Source organism: Squalius cephalus (genome assembly GCF_949319135.1).
Source record: "Squalius cephalus genome assembly, chromosome: 9".
Classification (NCBI taxonomy): domain Eukaryota; kingdom Metazoa; phylum Chordata; class Actinopteri; order Cypriniformes; family Leuciscidae; genus Squalius; species Squalius cephalus.
The window spans coordinates 15,986,878-16,006,769 of NC_137130.1; the positions used below are offsets into that span (position 1 = coordinate 15,986,878).

The following is a 19,892-nucleotide window of genomic DNA, read 5'->3' on the forward strand; positions in this document are numbered from 1 at the left end:
GAGGAATTTTGTCCCCTGTTCTTTTTAATCTTTACAAGGATGACTTAAATGCCCGAATGCCTGTAAAACTGGTTGTATGGTTGGGAATATCTTAGTGAATCACATTATGCAGATGATCTTGTGGTTTTTAGCCCTACAGTAGTGCCGGTCTCCAACAGCTTCTAACCATGCTCTGTTTATGGTCTTGAGCATGATATTTTATATAATGCTATAAGAGTGTTGTGATTGCAGAATGAAGGAGGACAAGAGTTTACATTCTGATAAGGATCTTGTTGTGTGTGCGAAAGTAAAATATCTCTAATATTTTATAACTGAGCATATATGATGAGGACATTGAACGGCAATGTCGCATGTTGTATATGCAGGCTAATATACTTTTGCTGAAGTTTAGCTCTTGTTCAGACAAAGTGAAGACATCACTGTTTAAAGCATATTACACCCCTTTACAGTTGTGGACAAATTATAGAACATCTAGCTTACAGAGGCTTCAAGTGGCGTACAATGACGCAATGAGAATTTTAAGGAGACCTATATGGCATAGTGCAAGTGAAATGTTTGTAAGTGTGGGAGTTAACACATTTAAAGCTGTGTTCCGGAATCGTATATACAAATTTATCTGCTGACTTAATGCTTCTAAAAATGAGATTATGATGGCTCTTTTAAATGTAGCCTAAGGTTTAGCCCTACACGATATCAGTCTAAATTGTGGAAACACTACTCTTGTATTTTTGCAACGCATTCATGTTTTTTTTGACTGTTGTTGTGTTATGTTGGGTGTGTTTTAAAAATTGGACCCTGAGTCTGTAATAAAAGTTTGATTAATTGATTGATTGATATAGTTATTAGTGTATGTTCTCTGTGTGTATCTGTCTGTGAATTGAGGGATTTTGATGATAACATTGTGTTGCATTCTCTATACATATACATTTCAACATAAACTGATATAAATGTTATAGCGTTAAAATGCAATTGTCCCAGTAAACTGTCACGTACAAGTGGGAACACTATATCCTGGACCTACCCTTTTAGACACGTGAAATTCTCTACACATTCTTTCTCCATCTCTTCTTTATCTTTGTACACAATTCCTGACAAGTCCCTCTGTTCTTTGTTCTTTCTGTCTGATTACATATTTGCTTTAATACATTCTAGGAATGATTGAAATATCTGACATGTTTATATATCTACTGATTTCAGAAGAATTTTTTGATGATAAATGTTAATGATTTTCACCAACAGGAAGGGAATTTTTCAAAACAATGATCCTAGGTCGCTAACTCATATTGTTCATTGATCTGACCGATGAAAACACTCTAATATAGCTGTTTCTATACAGTCAAAGCAGTAAATACAATTTTGTGACAGATGTGTGTATCTTAAATATTCTCAGATTATGAATAAAAAAAATGTATATCAATATAATTTTTTTCTCAGTTTTGATGTTGGCATAGTTACTGCATTTTTGACTTCATAGGTCAGAGGATTGTGTTTTACTTTAGAATCAGTAAAACAGGTCAGCAGTATATGAAGGCCTCATTTATCTTTTATGACATTGTTTTATTGTTTTATTTTCTTTGCCAGAGTCACACTTACAAAATGCAGCAGTATAAGCTGGTCAAAATCAGACAAAAATCAGAATACATAATGGACAGTCTGATGGAGTACACTGAGGACAGGACGATTACAGTTTGAGCAACCGTCAATCAAACTGGCTCTACATCTGGTGAGAAGAGAAAAGAGGCTTAGGTTTGTCTGACCATTTACTCATCCAAATTAGGAGGGGGCGGGGTATGGGGATAAACTGGCTTAGGAATTACTATAGAGAAATATTCAATAGATTCTTCTGAAAATATTTGTCAGAATATCTAATTTCCTAAAAACAAACAGCTATAATTGCAGAAAGTCAACAAAGTATAAACATGCTCTCCTCTGTCAAAACTACAGCATGTTGTATGGACAGACCTATATCTCATTATGTTCCAAGATCCCGCCTCCTAAATCCTCCCCCTGCTGCTCAGAGACACAGACATAATCTTCCATCTTTCAGAGAGGAAAGACAAATACATTGCTCTGATAAATCAGAAGAACAGGACAGCTGAACACACCACTGGATTTTCTATTTCTTCTTCACTAAAAGGAGAGCATTAAGCGAGGATTACCCCAATAGGGAAGGTGATGATATGGAAGCATTGATCTGATCAGTCCTCTAAATCACCTCCACAATCTTTCTACTTGGATTTTGACTATGGGACCACTGCATGAACCAGGATGGCAGAAGAGAAGCCGAACCAAAAGTTGTGGGGAATACCAGCACTCCAACGTAAGTAAAGCAATAAACTGTAAGCTGGTGTTTGATGGCTGTATACACAATCATCAACAATCCTATACCAATACTGCAATGAGAGAAGTTATAAATAAAGGTAAACTAATAGTTAATGCAGCATACATTGTAGCATACATAATGACATTGATTTGTTTTACCATCACATTGTTTTGCCAGATCCATTCACCAGGTCTGATGCACAGATGAATCTCCAGATTTCTATGATTGTAAAGTTTAACAAAACACATACACATCTGTGATTTTGATAAATAAGTAATGCAGCAACACATTTTTTTTACCTTTAATTACAAGTGTATATTGTCACCTCCTTAAAAACATATTTTGAAGAATTAAGTGTGCCATTAACTTAATAAAACAGCCAAAAAAATAAATAAAATAAAATAAAATATATATATATATGGGTCAATGACGTGACGGGTCATTTTTTTTGTCCAAAGGCCTTAATAATAATAAAAAAACAAATATATAACATCCAAAGTATGTAAGGTAGTACAACTTGATCTCTTTTACTGAATCCAAAAGGTTTTAATTATATTTTACTACATATAAAGGTATTTTAAAGATTTTGAAGTGTCAAAAGGTCATTCGGTAAAACCGATAGTAAATATTTAAATGGAATAATATTGTTTTTAATAACTAAAGGAACTACAATAATACAAATATAAAGCAGATAAGGCTCTTTTTTTTACATTTCCCCTTTTCTCCTTTCCCTGTGCAATGTTTTACTTGAATATGTTGGAGTGTTTAGAGTAGTCCAATAAATGATTACATTTATGAGATCAGTGATAATTTGTTTTAATATTTCTTCTGTGGTACACACTATCTCAACATCAATGTCAAATCAGTTTTTAACTTTCAAATCAGTGGTTAAACCGAATGACCATCTTGTAAAAAATTTTTCCATCTTGTAAAAAATGACAAAAAACAGTGTTAATTGATTGTACAAACCACAAAATCTTAAACTAAAAAAACTAAGTAAACTAAAAAATGGTTTCAAATATAGTTATATCTCCATTCTATTTTTTTACACTTTTAAAAACCTTATTCGTCAATGACCCATATATATATATATATATATATATATATATATATATATATATATATATATATATATAAATCATTTAAAATATTTGTTTATTGGTTTATTTAGTCAGGGGTAATACACATAAATAATACATGGATACAATTTTACAATGTGAAAGTTTTAGCCAGATTGTCTAATTTTCATTAACTACATTATAGTAATATCAGAGCCATAGCCCTGTAGTGCTTCAACATACAGTACTTCAACCACCAGTGCATTGGGCGACAGCTGATCAAAAAAAAAATCAATAACAATAACCATAACTAATACTGTGTATACAGTATATATAACTATAAACATAATAATAATTAAAACAATAAAAAGTAAATTACTTAATTAAGAAATTGAGGTTTTACAAAAAAATGCAATATCATCAACACATACAATATCATCAACACATACAATATCATCAACACATACAATATCATCAACGCATTGTGCTACACAAATAATCAAGCTTCACGATCTTCTTCCACTACAAAACTAAGCAAATAAACAAATGGCAATATTTCATTTTAGTTACTCATACTCAATATTAGCTTCTTGTTTATTAAAATATTATATAAATATAATCAACAATTGATAATCAACACATTTTTTTTTTTTACAACTGGGCTCATAAAACTGAATTTCAGCATGGCTGTGTGATTACCCGTGTGTTATGTAATGCTGGTTATCACTCTTTTTCTTTTGTTTGTATTACATTGCTCTCTCTTATTCTTTCTTTAGAAGTTATCTCAGCGCAGACAGTCGGCTCCCTCTGTTATTCTCAGCAAAGCCCTTACAAAGTCAAAACCTGTCTCCAGGTATGATACCAACGGTTCATCTCCTGAACTTCTTTCCACAATCTTTGAAAACTAAAAATGCGTATATAACGCATATGATTCCAGTAAACATAAATATCAGACTGCATGGCCAATACAGTCTGTTTCAGTCTCAGTGAGCAGTTTGTTTCTCACTTCTAGCACAATGTCACAGTCAGCGCTTGTGTGCATGCAAGAGTCTTCTGAATATATTTGCATTTTACTGAAAGAACAAAATGAAGAGATGCTACCAAAACCAGACTGTGTGTGGTCTCACAACCAGCATGTGCACGTGTGTGAGTGTGTGAAAGAGAGACGCATAGAAACAGAGTTGTCTACCGTCAGACAGGCTGTCAGAAGAGTATGCGTACTTTCTGAAGTCTACTTTTGTCTGATGTTCAGCTGCAACACTAGAGCTAATTTATCAATCAAGCATGTGAAAGAGCGATCAAGCCATGTTTAATTACAGACGGATCGATAAACCGAGCATGTTTTCTTTTGCAAACATTTACGGGATGATGTCTGGCCATGGGAAATAGTTTTTTGTGTGTATTTTCTGATGTTGTCAGTAATGTCTCTTTTTCTCTCGTGTGTGTCAGGGATTGTGTATCTCAGGTTAGCCATGACACTTACGCCCTGATCCAGTCTCTGCTCACCCCAACGAGAAAGCTCATTTCCCAAAGCAATGTTCTACTGCAGACAGGCCTTCAGACCCAGGACAGATGCCTCATCCTTTTCACAGATCTCCTCATCATCACCAAGGCAAAGTATGAAGGAGGAAAATAATTTTTTGTTGAAATGCACATCTTTTCACAAGTTTGGGGTCAGTAAGTTAAGAAGTCATATACTTACAAGGATGCAATTATCGGACTACAGTAAACACAATAATATTGTGAAATAAAGGTTTTCTATTTGAAAAGTACATTTTAAAATGTAATTTATTCATGTGATGGCAAAGCTGAATTCTCAGCATCATTACTCCAGTCTTCAGTGTGAACCCTAACCCTAACCCTAACCCTAACCCTAACCCTTCTCTCAGAAATCATTGTAATATGCTGATTTGGCAATTAAGAAACATTTCTTATTTTTATAATGCTGAAAACACTTCTTAATATTTGTAATATTTTTGTGGAAACCGTGATAATTTTTTTTCCAGAATTCACAAGTTCAAAATAACAGCATTATTTGAAAATAGAAATAATACATTGGACGATGACTTTACTCAATGTGACTTTTTAGTTTATTTTGATCAGTTTAATGCATCTTTGCTGGATAAAAGTATTCATTTCTTAAACAACAACAACAAAATGTACTGACCCCACACTTTTGAGCGTACAGAGAGCTATAAAATGAATGTGGATGGTATAGTTCTGATAATTTGGTCTTGGAATAATTTGACATGCTTTTTTTCAGGTCAGTAATGCAGGTGAAGCAGAAGGCGTGTGTGCGTGTGAGTGAGATGTGGACAGCCAGCTGTGTGGATGAGGTGTGTGAGGCCATTACTGATTCAGAGAGGAGCTTCGTCATGGGCTGGCCAACTTACAACTGTGTGGCTACTTTCAGGTATACACACACACACACACACACACACACACACACACACACACACACACACACACACACACACACACACACACACACACACACACACACACGATTTTGCTGGTTAAAATTGTTTTTGTATGTGTGTGTAGCACTTCAGAAGAGAAAGACAGGTGGCTGTCTCTCATTGAAAGGTCAGTTATTGTTATTTTAAGCCTACTTATTTTACTTTACTTTATAAAATAATTAATTATAATTTAAAAAAAGAAGAAAAAAAACACTTTTATCCAAATTTCTCTCCACCCTTTTTTGTTGTTGTATAAAAGTTGCATAAAAGAAGAGAAAATGTGTGACGATCCTAAGACGATTCCACTCAAGATATTTGCAAAGGATGTTGGGAACTGTGCATATGTAAGTGCTGATATTCTTGTGCTCTTAAAATTATGTATTGTAGCTTTAATGTGTAAATGAACGAGAATTCGATTTTGTCTCTCTAGTCGAAGACTCTTTTGATCAGCAACACAGACTGTACCTCTGATGTCATTAGCACAGCACTGCAACAGTTTGGTCTTTCAGTAAGTTAACACTGCACTACATTTACAATTATAATAAGAAATAAATGTCTAATTATTATTGTTTTATTATTTAACTTATTGATTGCTTTTGTCTTTGTACACAGGGTGGAATAAAAGATTATAAGTTGTGGGTATGTTCAAAACAAGATGAAACTCCATACCCTTTAATTGGTAAGATTTTTTTTTCTCATATTATCAAAGCAATCAAACATTTTAACTAGATTAAATGTGATACTTTTCCTGCACAGTAGCCTACCTGTTTGTAAGGGTCTTTTTGTTCCTCCAGGTCACGAGTTTCCTTACAGCATAAAGATGAGCCACATTCGCCTGCTGCAGCTAGATGCAGTGACATCATCCTACAGCCAGATGGCGCTAGTGCCTATTGATGCTCACTGCCAGTTCTTCCTGAGGCCTAGTCGTAGTCAAATGAAAAACACCCACACAGGTGAGATATGGCCACCATACTGCTTGTTCTGTTTTTTTAGTATGCTATAGTATGCTATTTTTTTATGAATTAAATACCCAACTCTATTTTACTTACTGAAAACAGCATTTTAAACTACCGTGAGGATTTCCCTCTGCAGTAATGGCAGTCTACATCAGCCCACACATCTATGTCAAAATAAAGAAAGTCTGGCCATTAACATTAAGCCATATATTCTACAAATACCGACCTTATGGAATAGATTTGGCTTCAAATCAACAGCTGGTTTCCCATCAGATGTGTTTTGATACTCACCAATCCCTCACCCCCATAACTAACACATAGGCTACATAATGTCTTGAAACATAACTACCTCTTTTCTTGCTGGCCTCTCTTGCATACATTTCTCCTAGCAGAGCAGAAAAGCAGCAGGAGGAGGATGTCTCTTATTAGCTGGGCATTTAAACGAGGCTCCATTATTGAACAGGCTGTCCAGTCAGAATCTCCCGTCCACACCATTGCTCCGGCTTCTGGTCATCTCTTTGGTCGGCCGCTCAGTGATGTGATAATTGACAATACCCTGCCATCACCCATTGTGGTAGGTATTGTGTGTACTGAAAACAGTTAAAAAGGAGATGGGTGTATCTGATTGTAATATGCTATAATAATCCTCTACCATTTCTTAAACTTCTTAACATTGAGAATGATTGACTGAAGCAGTATAATACTAAACATTAAGATGGTTATATTACAGTATATAACTAAAAAGCTGTATACCATTATTATTAAATAATGTTGAAAAGTTCTTATTAGCTTATGAAAAATCTTTAAAAACAATGTTAAAATATCATATAATTACAATAATTTATAATAACAGTATTAAAATAATAGTATTAACAGTAATAAAACCACCTGCTCTTTTTAAAGGACATGCTGAAGTGTTTGTGCAGCGAGGGGGCCTTGACTCATGGTATATTCCGGCGCTCTGCCGGAGCGAAGGCCTGCCGAGATTTGAGGAAAAAACTGGATTCTGGTCACTATGGAGAGCCACTGAGTGGAGAATCTGTTCTGGTTATCGCTGCAGTGTTTAAGGTAAATAAGGGGAAGGTGTGAATGTATGTACACTGTTCAAATATTTGGGGTGTGTACAATTTTTTTTTATCTCACCAAGGCTGCATTTATTTAATAAAAAAATACAATTAAAACATTGATTTTATTTTATGGCAACTCTGTGTTCTCATATCTGTGTATCTGATTGGTAGGATTTCTTACGCAATATACCTGGCAGCCTGTTGTGTGAGGATCTCTATGAACAATGGCTTCAAGCAGTGGAACAAGATGAAGAAAGAGATGGTCTCATGACAGAGAGGAACATGGTTCAGGAAGTTCAGAGGTAGTGTTCTAGTAACACTAGATTAGTTTTTGTAATGCTGGTGTACTCAGTTAATAAGGATAAAACCTTGGTAATGATGGATCAGGGCCATGATTATTACTGCACACCTTAAGCAGATTAAGGTTTAGTAGCCAATTTCCAATAGATGTATGGGTTTTTTTTAGATGTCTTGATTCTGCCCACTTTCACAGGCTTGTTCAGCTCTTGCCTAAAGAGAACGTCCTGCTGCTGAGAAACATTATAGCGATGCTGCACCATATACAGCTCAGTGCTGAGCACAACCAGATGAACTCTTTTAATCTGGCTGTGTGTATAGCACATAGCTGTCTGTGGAACAGCAATCAACAATCTCAGGAAAAAGACGCCAAAAAGGTGAGCATGCTTTATTATTACCAATTTATTATAATATCTGCTGAGTACAGGAGTATCCGCTTAAATCATCATTATTACATTTCAAAGAACATAGGAAAATGTAAATGTAATAGCAAATTGAATCTGTACACAGGTGTGTGACCTTGTGCGTGTCTTGATTGACAACTGCTGTGCGTTGTTTGGGGATGAAATTATAACCCTCTTAAAGGATTTGACTGAAGATAATAGAAGCAACTATGGATCAGGTTACTATAAATACAATCATACTTCACAATCACATACACACCAATACAAAACTCAAAACTACACTATAATATTTTGTCAGCCTAAAAAAGTGTTTTAGCTAAAGTAACTGCTTTTTAAGTCAACAATATTAGTTAATATGACTAAATCACCCTGGAAAAAGGATTTAACACTTGTTTAAAAAAATAAAACTATATCAAACTTTATTCAATTATTTATTAAAAAATGTGTTGCATTTGTTTAGATGTTCTTCATCAATGTTACAAATCTTGGCTCCAGTGCCAAAAACAATGTGGTGTTTAAAGCATATTCTTTACCCAGGGTTATTTTAGTATTATTTATTCATAATATTTTGAATGAGCTTTTTTTATATTTTCATTTTAGTTTAGGTTTTAATTTTATGTACTTTTGACATCTTAATTAGTTTTACTTTTTTATATTTCTATTTAGCTCTCATTTATTTTTAGATTTAGTAATTTTAGTACTTACTATTTGATTTTAGTGCTAACATCAGTTAGCTGCCAAGATAACATTTATTTTTAACTTTGATGTTTTTCATCTAATATTTACATTTTATTTAAGAATCGTTTTAGTGAACATTATCAACACCTTTACCTAAAATGACCTGAAGATCTGAACAAGGGTCAAATCAGTTCAAAATAACTTCTTAAAGTAAGAATGGCACATTGTCACTTTTTACATATCTCTTCTCTTTCCGCCTCTAGTTGGGTCCCTGCAGCAGATGTCAGACTCAGGTTATGAGAGTCTCAAGAATGAGGTAAATACTGACACGGAGGATATTTCTAAGACCCGTCCTCTTAAAGACAGTCGTAGTATGGACTCACTCATGTCACTGAGTGATTGTGACCGCGAATGTCCAGAAAACAACCTGGCGTCTTTCAACCCACTGGCACAAATCAGGAACATTACACCAGCTGTGCGTCAATCCCGATCCCTTTTATTACACAGGCACTCCATGCCTACCATTGCTTTGATTTCTCATGAGCAGAAAGAAACCCCAGAAAGTAGAAAATATCAAGAGTTTGAGAGACCTGATGAGGTCAGTGATAACACAACTTTTTTGGGGCACAACCTCCAGCAACTGAATTTCATGAGAGAAAAACAAACTTCACCGACCTCCAATGTATCATCCCCAGTAACGTCACCAACAGTCTCATCTGTGAGTTCAATGGACAATCCCTTTTCTCCTCAGAGCTCTCCAGCCAGGGGACAGTCTGATTGGCTTGCTCTAAACAACACAGATTACAAACCCCCAATCACCTCGCCGAATGAGAAACCGTGTCAAGCACATCATCAGAGGAATGTTGCTGAAATTGAAGGGGGTTTACAGCCCAAAGTGACCAAAAATCCTCCTCCTTATCAGCAGGCCTTACAACAGCTGAATAGAAAACTATTCTCACAGACTCCCACTCGAACGCCTGTGAAAACCACAGGGCAGCTACATAAAGGAAAAGGACTTTTCTACAAGGGGCCAGAGAGCCAAACACACGGCCCTTTAGAAGACCACCAGGTGTCCCCTGCTCCTCAGACCTTCAGGTTTGCAGATCAAACCAAGACAGAAGAGGAGGTCAAGCTACCACAGAGTGTGTTTTATGGACAGAGCAGCAAGTTGACGGTGCACAGTGTCAAGGGACAGAATGCAGGTTCGAAGTCTAGCAAAATCAATGGGCAGCAGTTGAGGTTTAAAGCACTTGATTTGCACCCCTCCTCCGGGAAAATAGTTGGGGACTGCTTTATGGATAGTTCCCCTCTCGGAGAGGGGCTGACAGACAACCAGGCTATTGGGAGAGGCCGCAGGCTCAGCTGTTGCAGTAGCAGCCAGTGGGTTGTGTGAAGCCAATTGGAACAGTTATGTTTCAAATCAGCACATAAACACTGGGATACCAACTAATTATAATAACCTGCAGTTTTTTTTATAATCAACAATAACATGCTCCATATTACAGAATTATAGCATTTTTAGGGATAGTTGAGCTATTTTGCTAATTTCAGTTATTTAAATCCTAAGTAAAGTGTTTTTTTTTAGCCTTTTTTGTAAATATTCATGAGCATATTTTAGTAATATTCATGAGCATAAGAGCAATATGCATGAGGTTACATTTACTTAAAATAACATCTCTTTTTTTACATTTTCACCTGATTTAGAGACAGAACACTCAACACATTCACAGAATCCCCTTTTCAGAATTAGGGATATAAAGTATAAGCCATTTTGCTTGTTGATCCTAAAACTCAATTAATTACTCAAAGATGAATGCCACATTTCTGAGGTCCAAGATGATTTCATATAAGTTGATATTTGTGAGCATTGTAATGCCTTGTTGTAAAAACCATATTTTTTTACTGTAATAAAATAGATTGTAAATACAATATTTTATTGTTCTTTAAAGAATGCTATTTCATATAGGGCTAAAGTACTTTTCATTTTTGTAATTTTTTTTTGAATAAGTACGACTGTAAATCTTATTAAAACTAGTAATCCCATCTGAGTGTGAGCTTGTTTATTTTTCAACGTGAGTGTTCCAACATATTTTGGCGTGATAATTCACATTCTCAATGTGCTCATGTCAACATTCTTTAACACACAAATATAACTTAATAATTAATTATTAATAATTATAATATAATTATTTTGCTGTTTTGTCAATTCAAAGATATAATAAAACTCATGTACTTGAGGATGATGTTGCAGCTTTCAAAGACAAAAAGACAAAAACAAATAAGACAACTTAAAAAGTTAAAACTTCTAATTTATTGCAACAAATCAGTTACAATTATATCTGCATTCAAAATGTATTCCAACAAGATGCTCCCAGCTCTCATTGTCACACAAAGAATTGCAGAATCTGCACAATTAAAAAATGACAATCACCAAATTATAAAAACTACTTACGGCAGCAATGTAAATAACATTAAACGATAAATGTTATCATTTAAATTGTAGGTTTCTATTAAAATAGTACATATTAAAATACCTGCTATTAAAGATATTTCCATATTGCAGTGTTTATGAGATATACTGGGCTTTATTTAATAGATTATACTTTGGGTGGGGCTGTGGAGGACTCTTTTTCACTGTCAACTCGAGCATCAGATATCACGTCTGGCACCTGCAGAATCATCCCATCTAGTTCCTTCCTCAAACACACCTGGCAGCCCAGACGAGATCTAAAAGACATACATGCAAAACAGAATCTCTTCAACAAGGTCCATGTTGTTATTATGTTGGGCAGGAAATCAAAACGCTTGCCTATCATTCAGACGGCATGGCTTATCATTTAAAACAAGCAAATACTAGCCAACATTAGCTGCTAACATGCATTTCTCTCTTGTGCATTACCACAACTCTCTCATAAATTTTGTTTCTAAACACGTAAATTATGACAAAAATAAATAAATAAATAAATAAATAAATAAACCCTCCTTTTTTAGGCTGGACCAGCCAATGCACAACTGCAGTTTTAAGCACGTGTCTCAGAACACTGACTGTTTTTACCAGAGCTTATAAAGGCAGCTGCAGTGACTTTACCAATTCGTTACTGGCTCTATTATTTAGAAGGAAGGGTTTATTTTGCGTTGCACTTTTTTAACTATAACTGTACTGTGGAGATGACGAGTCTGCGTCATCAACTTCATCCTCGCAGCCGACACTGACTCAGAAAACAGTTTATTGATAAATTATTAAAATGTTCATAGTCTCCTTTGTTTCAGGCAAATTCAGAATCGTTACTTCTGCTGGTGTCGCTGCAGCAAGCTTAATGCATGCGCTTAAACGCTTAGTTTATATTTTAAAGGCTTATTATTATAGTTTAATCCTCTGTAATGTAGAACAAGCAATGTTACATTTAATATTCTTTCTCAGCCCTGAAACTCAAACAAACCAAAAACAGACACTTTCTTCATTAAATTTCTCAATACAAAACTATAATTTTTAAAACATATCTCCTGTTGTTCAACGATTTCAAGTTTCACAGCATAAACCAGAAATGCCTGAGGTTCACTCACGTGTCTGTAAGCCCATAAGCCAAGTCCAGCATGTCCATTTCCTCATCAGAAACAGGTCCAAGCTTCTTATAAACGGCTTCCTCAAAAATAAGGTGGCATGTAGAGCAGGCCAAAGTTCCCTCACATGCACCTAGTTCAAAAACCCAAAACAGACACACAAACATATTAGCCTACAAGCTAGAAACACTCACAGTCTACTTAGTTATCAGGTGACAAGCATTAAAATACTTTTCCAGGCTAAAGGAGTAGCTGTTGATCTCATTTACCTTTGGATTTGGACATGCACAAAGCCAAAACAGCCCTGTTTACACTGAGCAAATCATTTTTACGTTTTTATGCACTCACATATGTTTACTGTTACTATTTTTCAGTCACTCTGCAGTAATTACATGTGCACTGTAAAAAGAAAAATTATCAGGAATTTTCGTTCATCTTCGGAACCTTTCGTTTCCGTTCATCTTCGGAACACAAATGAAGATAGTAATTGATGAAATCGGAGAGCTTTCTGTACTCTACACAGACAGCTACGCAACTACCACTTTGACGCTTAAAAAGATCATAAAGAGATCGTAAAACTAATCCATATGAATTGAGTGGTTTAGTCCAAATTGATGTGGTCGTCATAAAACATAATTGTTTTATATGATCAAAAGATTGAATTAAGGCTTTTATTCACATATAAACATTCATAAACTCACACATCAGTTGTAAACAGAAGCTCTAGCATGTTCACATGAAGTGCGAGAACCAATGAGGTTCATTTTCGTGTGTTACGCATCACGTTTGAGCAGCAAGAACCAATGAGGTTCATTTTCGTGTGTTACGCAGCACGTTTGAGCTTCCGCAAGAACCAATGAGGTTCATTCTTGTGTTACGCATCACGTTTGAGCAACAAGAACCAATGAGGTTCATTTTCGTGTGTTACGCGTCACGTTTGAGCTTCAAGAACCAATGAGGTTCATTCTTGTGTTACGCAGCACGTTTGAGGTTCAATAAGAACCAATGATGTTCATTCTCGTGTTACGCATCACGTTTGAGCTTCCGCAAGAACCAATGAGGTTCATTCTTGTGTTACGCAGCACGTTTGAGGTTCAAGAACCAATGAGGTTCATTCTTGTGTTACGCAGCACGTTTGAGGTTCAATAAGAACCAATGATGTTCATTCTCGTGTTACGCATCACGTTTGAGCTTCCGCAAGAACCAATGAGGTTCATTCTAGTGTGTTACGCAGCACGTTTGAGCTTCCTCAAGAGGTTTGTTCTCACAAGTCAAGTAGGTTCGGTTGAGCTTCTGTTTAACACTAGAAGTGCCTGAATTCCATAACTACTAGAACTGCCGCAAGCGGTCATTTTGACCGCTAGATTCCAAACTCTATATCTTTAATGATAAATACCCAATTGAGAGATTAATGCATTTATTGTATTAATATGTCTTTTAAAAACAAAACAACACCAAACTGTACATTTAAACAAGTTTAATTATACATTTATAAATAAATAATATCCGTAGATGTCCTGAACAAAATGACGGAGTAGCCTATATGTTTTCATGTTTACACTGTTCGATCGCGCCCGCCGACACACACACACACACACACACACACACACACACACACACACACACACACACACACACACACACACACACACACACACACACACACACACACACACACACACACACACACACACACACACACACACACACACACACACACACACACACACACACACACACACACACACACACACACACACACAATATTCCAGCATTGCAATCTTGACATTGCAGCCTGTTCATTATAGCCACAATAAAATATAATAATAAAATAGTCAACCTAACATATAAAAATTCCACTGCTCTGTTTGTAGCCTAGTACAATTCGTACCATTTTGTGTGTGTGAAGAGGATGATTTTTTTCCGTCGATATTGGAACGTGAGTGAAGTACAAAGCCTATAATAAAGTATAGTTTACCATCCAAATACATCGCAAATGTTGAAACATTTTGATTCTAATTAGAAAGGCACGTGAGCCTAACGCCGCTTACTTTCACTTTCGCTTATAAAGTATTTCATTTTGGCTTGTTTATAGTTATTTTTTCATTCTTGTTCTGTTCTGAATATCATTACATTTAAATGATTTGTTGTTGAATATGTTTAGTGTATTTTTAACCACATTTTATTGTTGTGTATATTGGTATAGCCTATAATAATACCGCAAAATTCCGTGCGGTCAATATTACCGTCTATGGCCGAAATAGGTAAATATGTTCATTTGTTTTTTTGCCTTATGTGCAATTTATATTAAAAACATTTTAAATGAAAATACAGACACTTTTAGGAAAAGTCAGGTACCAGCAGGATTGTATTTATTTTTTCTACAAAGTTATTGCAGATATAAAATTCAAAACGGTCAAAATGACCGCCATGGCAGTTCTAGTGTTAAGTTCGCTGAGCAATGTTTAAATGTGAATAAAAGCCTAAATTAAATCTGTCCATCATATAAAGCGATCGAGTTTTTTCTGAAAATTCGGACTTGACCGCTCAATTCACATGGATTAGTTTTACGATCTCTTTATGAACTTTTTGAAGTGTCAAGGTGTAGTTGCGTAGCTGTCAGTGGAGAATGCAGAAAGCTCTCAGATTTCATCAAAAAGATCTTCATTTGTGTTCCGAAGACGAACGCAATTCTTACTGGTTTGGAATGGCATGAGGGTGAGAAATTAATGACAGAATTTTCATTTTTGAAATTGATAGCCCTTTAACATAACTGAACCAACTTTACATTTACTTATTAAATTATAAATAGGTTACACCAAGTTATTTTAGGGTCAGAGCAGGTAAAAACTGCATGTTTTCACTTTTTATAGTGTGTGAAAGAGATATGCATATTTGTCTGAACAAATATTTTTACACTATGTCCAATATTCTTTAATAACTTACCAAATCCATCAATATCTAGATCATGGTTGACAACGACATCAAGTAGTGAATCTCCAGTTGCTGCTTTCACCGAAATCCTTTTTCCATCACGATTTAGGAAGTGGATTGTCACCTTCTCTTCAGCCCTGCACAGAGACATTTTTATGCCTTAAAGTGAAAAGATGAAACCATCATCACCATTAGAAGTGCTATATGAAAAACCTACAACAATGATTTATTGTATAATTAAAGCACCTTTCGCTGAAAAATTGGGCCAAACCTTTTGTTGTAGTTAAACAGACCATTGTTAAAGAAGCCAAGGGATTTCCCTTGAAATGTAGATCCCTGAAAAATGCACACTTTTGGATAAAAATTGGATTTGAACAACCTACATTAGGATTGGTTTAGTTATTCTGTTAAATGAACAACTATTAAAAACAAAAACCATTGTTGTAGTTCCATTTCATTCTGTCGTACCACTGTTCTTCATATTCAGTAAATTTCAGCAATAGTTTCTAAGCTGAATGGAATAAAGAATAGTCATCTATGGTTCAATACACAACTACAACACCACCCTGAGCATGAATTCACCTAATCCCCCTAAGAAAAGACAATTTATGGATGGAGGCTTAAACAAAAAGAGGGGATAGGGTTTGATTTAGTCTTCAGCAGGCAAAAGAAGATATTTTGAAAAAAATGTCTGTTTATTTTATCCATATACAGTACAATTCTGTTTTGTAGTAAGTAATACAGAAGCGTTTATACAATGGAAGCCACTATACCACTTTGTGTCCTCATAAATCATATAAACAAGCACACACACACACACGTTCCGTAGTTTATTTCTCCATTAAGAATGTCAAATAATATTTTCACACACATTTTTCGCAGTTAAAATGTTCTGTAATACTTACCTTGATGTTTCTTAACACATCACATGTCAGACATGCAGGTTACAATGTCCTTTTCATTTGTGATGAAAAACTTGTGATTTTATGAAATGAGAGAGAAACCAGAGTCACACAATAGACAAGTAGTCAAGGCCACATAATGTTTAGGCCACATAATGAAAAACTGTTGAAAAGTTTGGAGGCAGTACGTTTTTTCTTTTTCTTTCTTTTTAAAAATTGTTTTATTTATCTTATTTATCAAAACCACAGAAAAAAAAATTATATTATGAAAATTATGATCAATATTATTATAATTTAAATAACTGTTTTCAATTTTAATAGATTTTAAAATGGAATTAATTCCTGTGACGTTAAAGCTGAATTTTCAGCATCATTTCTACAGGCTTTAATGCCACATGATCTTTTGAAAAGGAGTTTAGTGCTCAAGAAACATTTCATATTATTATTATCAATGTTGAAAACAGTTGAGCTGCTTTGTGGAAACATTCTGCGGAATCATTTGTTTTTGCACAGTAGAAACTTTTGCACAGTAGTTTAGGTATGAATGACTGTTTTATAGCATTGCCCTGAACTACGGTCAATATTGTGAAATATTTGACAGCTGAATGTCATAACTGACCAACCAGAATCACGTACTCCAGAGAACCATTTATAAAAATGAGTTGTAAAATCAGAAAGATATGAATGTAGATATACTGAACAGAATCCAATATCCTGTTTCCCCAAAATACACCTAATGAATGATTAGTTGTGGAACTGGCAATTGGTGAGACCACTAAAAACATTCGCAATCTTCAGTTATCAATGCATAAGCCACAACAATAGTCTACATTCTTGAAGACACCAGAACCAAAGATAAAAATGAGATAAGGATAGATAACATAAAAAGTAAAGGTAAGTATGCAGTAAAATAAAGAACACACTATTATTTCTACCATGGCACACATGCTCAATATACTAGTGACCCAATAGCCTTGACCTAAAAAAAAACACAGCTAAACAACTTGATGTTCAACCTATTGCATAAACTGGAAAATACAGTGAACCCAAAAATATCTGAACACTTAAGCCGAACTTAAAATACATGAATGTCGCTGTATAAGATAAAAAATCATAAAGATATAAAATATCAAACCAAGTGTCAATGCAAACAGATTATTCTAGACCACTCAAAGCATATCTGAACCATGTTTTCAATGACTTTTATCCAACTGATCTCAAGGTCATTTTAATGATAGTACAGGTATGTAATCAGTCCTTCTCACGTTCACACAGCTGTCCTGATAGCACACGTACATCACGGAGAAGTCTATTTGATGTGCATGTTTACATCTGGAAGACATTGTTTGCTCATCTGCAATACGTCTAGGCCTTTCAGATGTCAAAAAGACGTTTAGAAAATGTATTTAAGATGTTTATGATTTAGAATGTACGTAAAACTGACATATTAAAGACGTCTATCAGATGTTAGTAAACAGCAGATGCTTTCCAGATGAATTGATCTTCTACGTTTGCTATTTGGTAACCATTGTAGTTCATCACATTAACTATGGACATGTCCGATTACATTTAAAAAAACAGTGCACGTTTGCATTTTCAACACTATATTAATTGTTTTATGATCTGAACCATAAGAAACTGATTGGTGACATGTTTTGCTTGACAGACGTGCAACTCGTTTTAATATTAAGTAAAGGACGTTCACACGTTATGCAAGCAAGCCACACACTTTTCGGGACACTATGTATGTAACGTTAGGTTACACTAAACGTCATTGCTGACAAAATAACAAAGATTGGTCTTTATGACTCAATATCTGTGTCAAATGCCAGTTTCTTACCTTAGTGAACTGATGAATGTGTTTATTCCTCTACTCTGTGTGTTGCTCTCGGTCACGCATTGAGGAAACATTCTCGTTTGACTGAATGTTTGTAGTGCCGCTTTACGCATAACAGCCGCTCGCTGGAGAAACACTCTCAAAATACATGCCGACATTGTAATATATTTTGTTGACAGACCGCAGAATAACTAACTATCACCGTTGCATGTGTGATAGACTGAAACTTTCGACTCTTTATATGTGGCGGAAATATAGCTGTTCAGCCGTGACGTCAATTTGTATGCCAACCCGGAAATAATTCGTCATGTGTTTCTGCTGGATTATCCCAGAGAATGTCTAATTATCCTATGTTTTTCTTTTTCTTTTTTAAGAATAGCGTTTCTGAATTTTAGGAAAATAAAGTCTGTGTTAGTTATTTTCACATTTTTATTTGAAATATGGAATGCTATCTAAATAAAGTAATCTTCCACATCATACGCATTTATAAAGTGTTTTATTTGATGGATTTTCAGCAATTAAACAGTAAAATAATTATGAATTAATAAACAATTAATGCAACATTGCAAAAGTAACCTGCAGAAATATAGAACCATTGTTTTGGACTACAAAGTTAATTACAATTATTTAATTAAACTATTAAAACGTATAAAAAATATACAGTAAAATATCATGGGACACGTTAACATGCAGTATTTGAGCTAAAGTTAGCACTTGCCATGTCCTCTAGTTACAGGTGATTGTACATCATTTTAGATGTGTTATATGCTAAGTTATATAAAGGTTTCCTTATTTCCCCCAGAAATATCATTGTTGGACACCAGAAATAACAAGATACATAGAACTTTCCAAACATCATCACCATACAATGCTTACAAATTCACAGGATAGATTTTACGTTCTGCGATTGTAAAATGTAATTGCTCAATGTTGCTCACATTATTGTAATGGCTTTGTTCAGACACCAGAGATGTGTGTGCCATTAGGGCCCCTGAAGAATGATGCAGCATGTTTCATTTATTTAACTGGCTAATATTCTGTGTATCATTATTCTCTAAAGTAAAATAAATTCTCTAAATCAGTTTGTATTGAATGTTTTACAACAGTTAAAGCTTTCACTGTCACAGCAATGAATCAGAAAGCAAGATATTCATTTCTCCTCAAATTGCATGTTGAATGTGTATTTAGTCACATTAATCACATTTTCATGACTTTTGAGACTCAAGATAGCCATGCATCTCGATCAGATTTCAGATTGTACGTCCAGCAATAAGCAATGAATGCACCCATTAAGACACTTCTCACTCACAGTCCCATGATGGAAATAATGGATCAGTGGATCAGTGGGTAGCACTGTTGCCTCACAGCAAGAAGGTTCCTGGTTTGAGCCCATAGGAGTCCTATCTGTGTTAAGTT

The 19,892-nt window shown here is 35.0% G+C and overlaps 2 protein-coding genes across 2 annotated transcripts; one reads left to right on the forward strand and one right to left on the reverse strand.

The window, feature by feature from the left end:
- Window positions 1-1,792: 1,792 nt before the first annotated feature.
- Window positions 1,793-11,285, forward strand: arhgap20 (Rho GTPase activating protein 20). The gene is made up of 15 exons (XM_079881534.1): window positions 1,793-2,320; window positions 4,158-4,234; window positions 4,831-4,998; window positions 5,645-5,794; window positions 5,926-5,967; window positions 6,100-6,184; window positions 6,271-6,348; window positions 6,453-6,519; window positions 6,635-6,793; window positions 7,189-7,370; window positions 7,700-7,864; window positions 8,035-8,165; window positions 8,357-8,537; window positions 8,671-8,782; window positions 9,506-11,285. Exons 1-15 carry the CDS (start codon window positions 2,246-2,248, stop codon window positions 10,633-10,635), a joined length of 2,802 nt encoding a protein of 933 aa, XP_079737660.1. The 5' UTR covers window positions 1,793-2,245; the 3' UTR covers window positions 10,636-11,285.
- A 239-nt stretch (window positions 11,286-11,524) lies between these two features.
- fdx1 (ferredoxin 1) lies at window positions 11,525-18,769 on the reverse strand. Its single transcript, XM_079882447.1, has 4 exons — window positions 18,480-18,769; window positions 15,750-15,874; window positions 12,807-12,936; window positions 11,525-11,969 (listed from the first exon to the last, which is right to left on the reverse strand). Exons 1-4 carry the CDS (start codon window positions 18,632-18,634, stop codon window positions 11,840-11,842), a joined length of 540 nt encoding a protein of 179 aa, XP_079738573.1. The 5' UTR covers window positions 18,635-18,769; the 3' UTR covers window positions 11,525-11,839.
- Window positions 18,770-19,892: the final 1,123 nt, after the last annotated feature.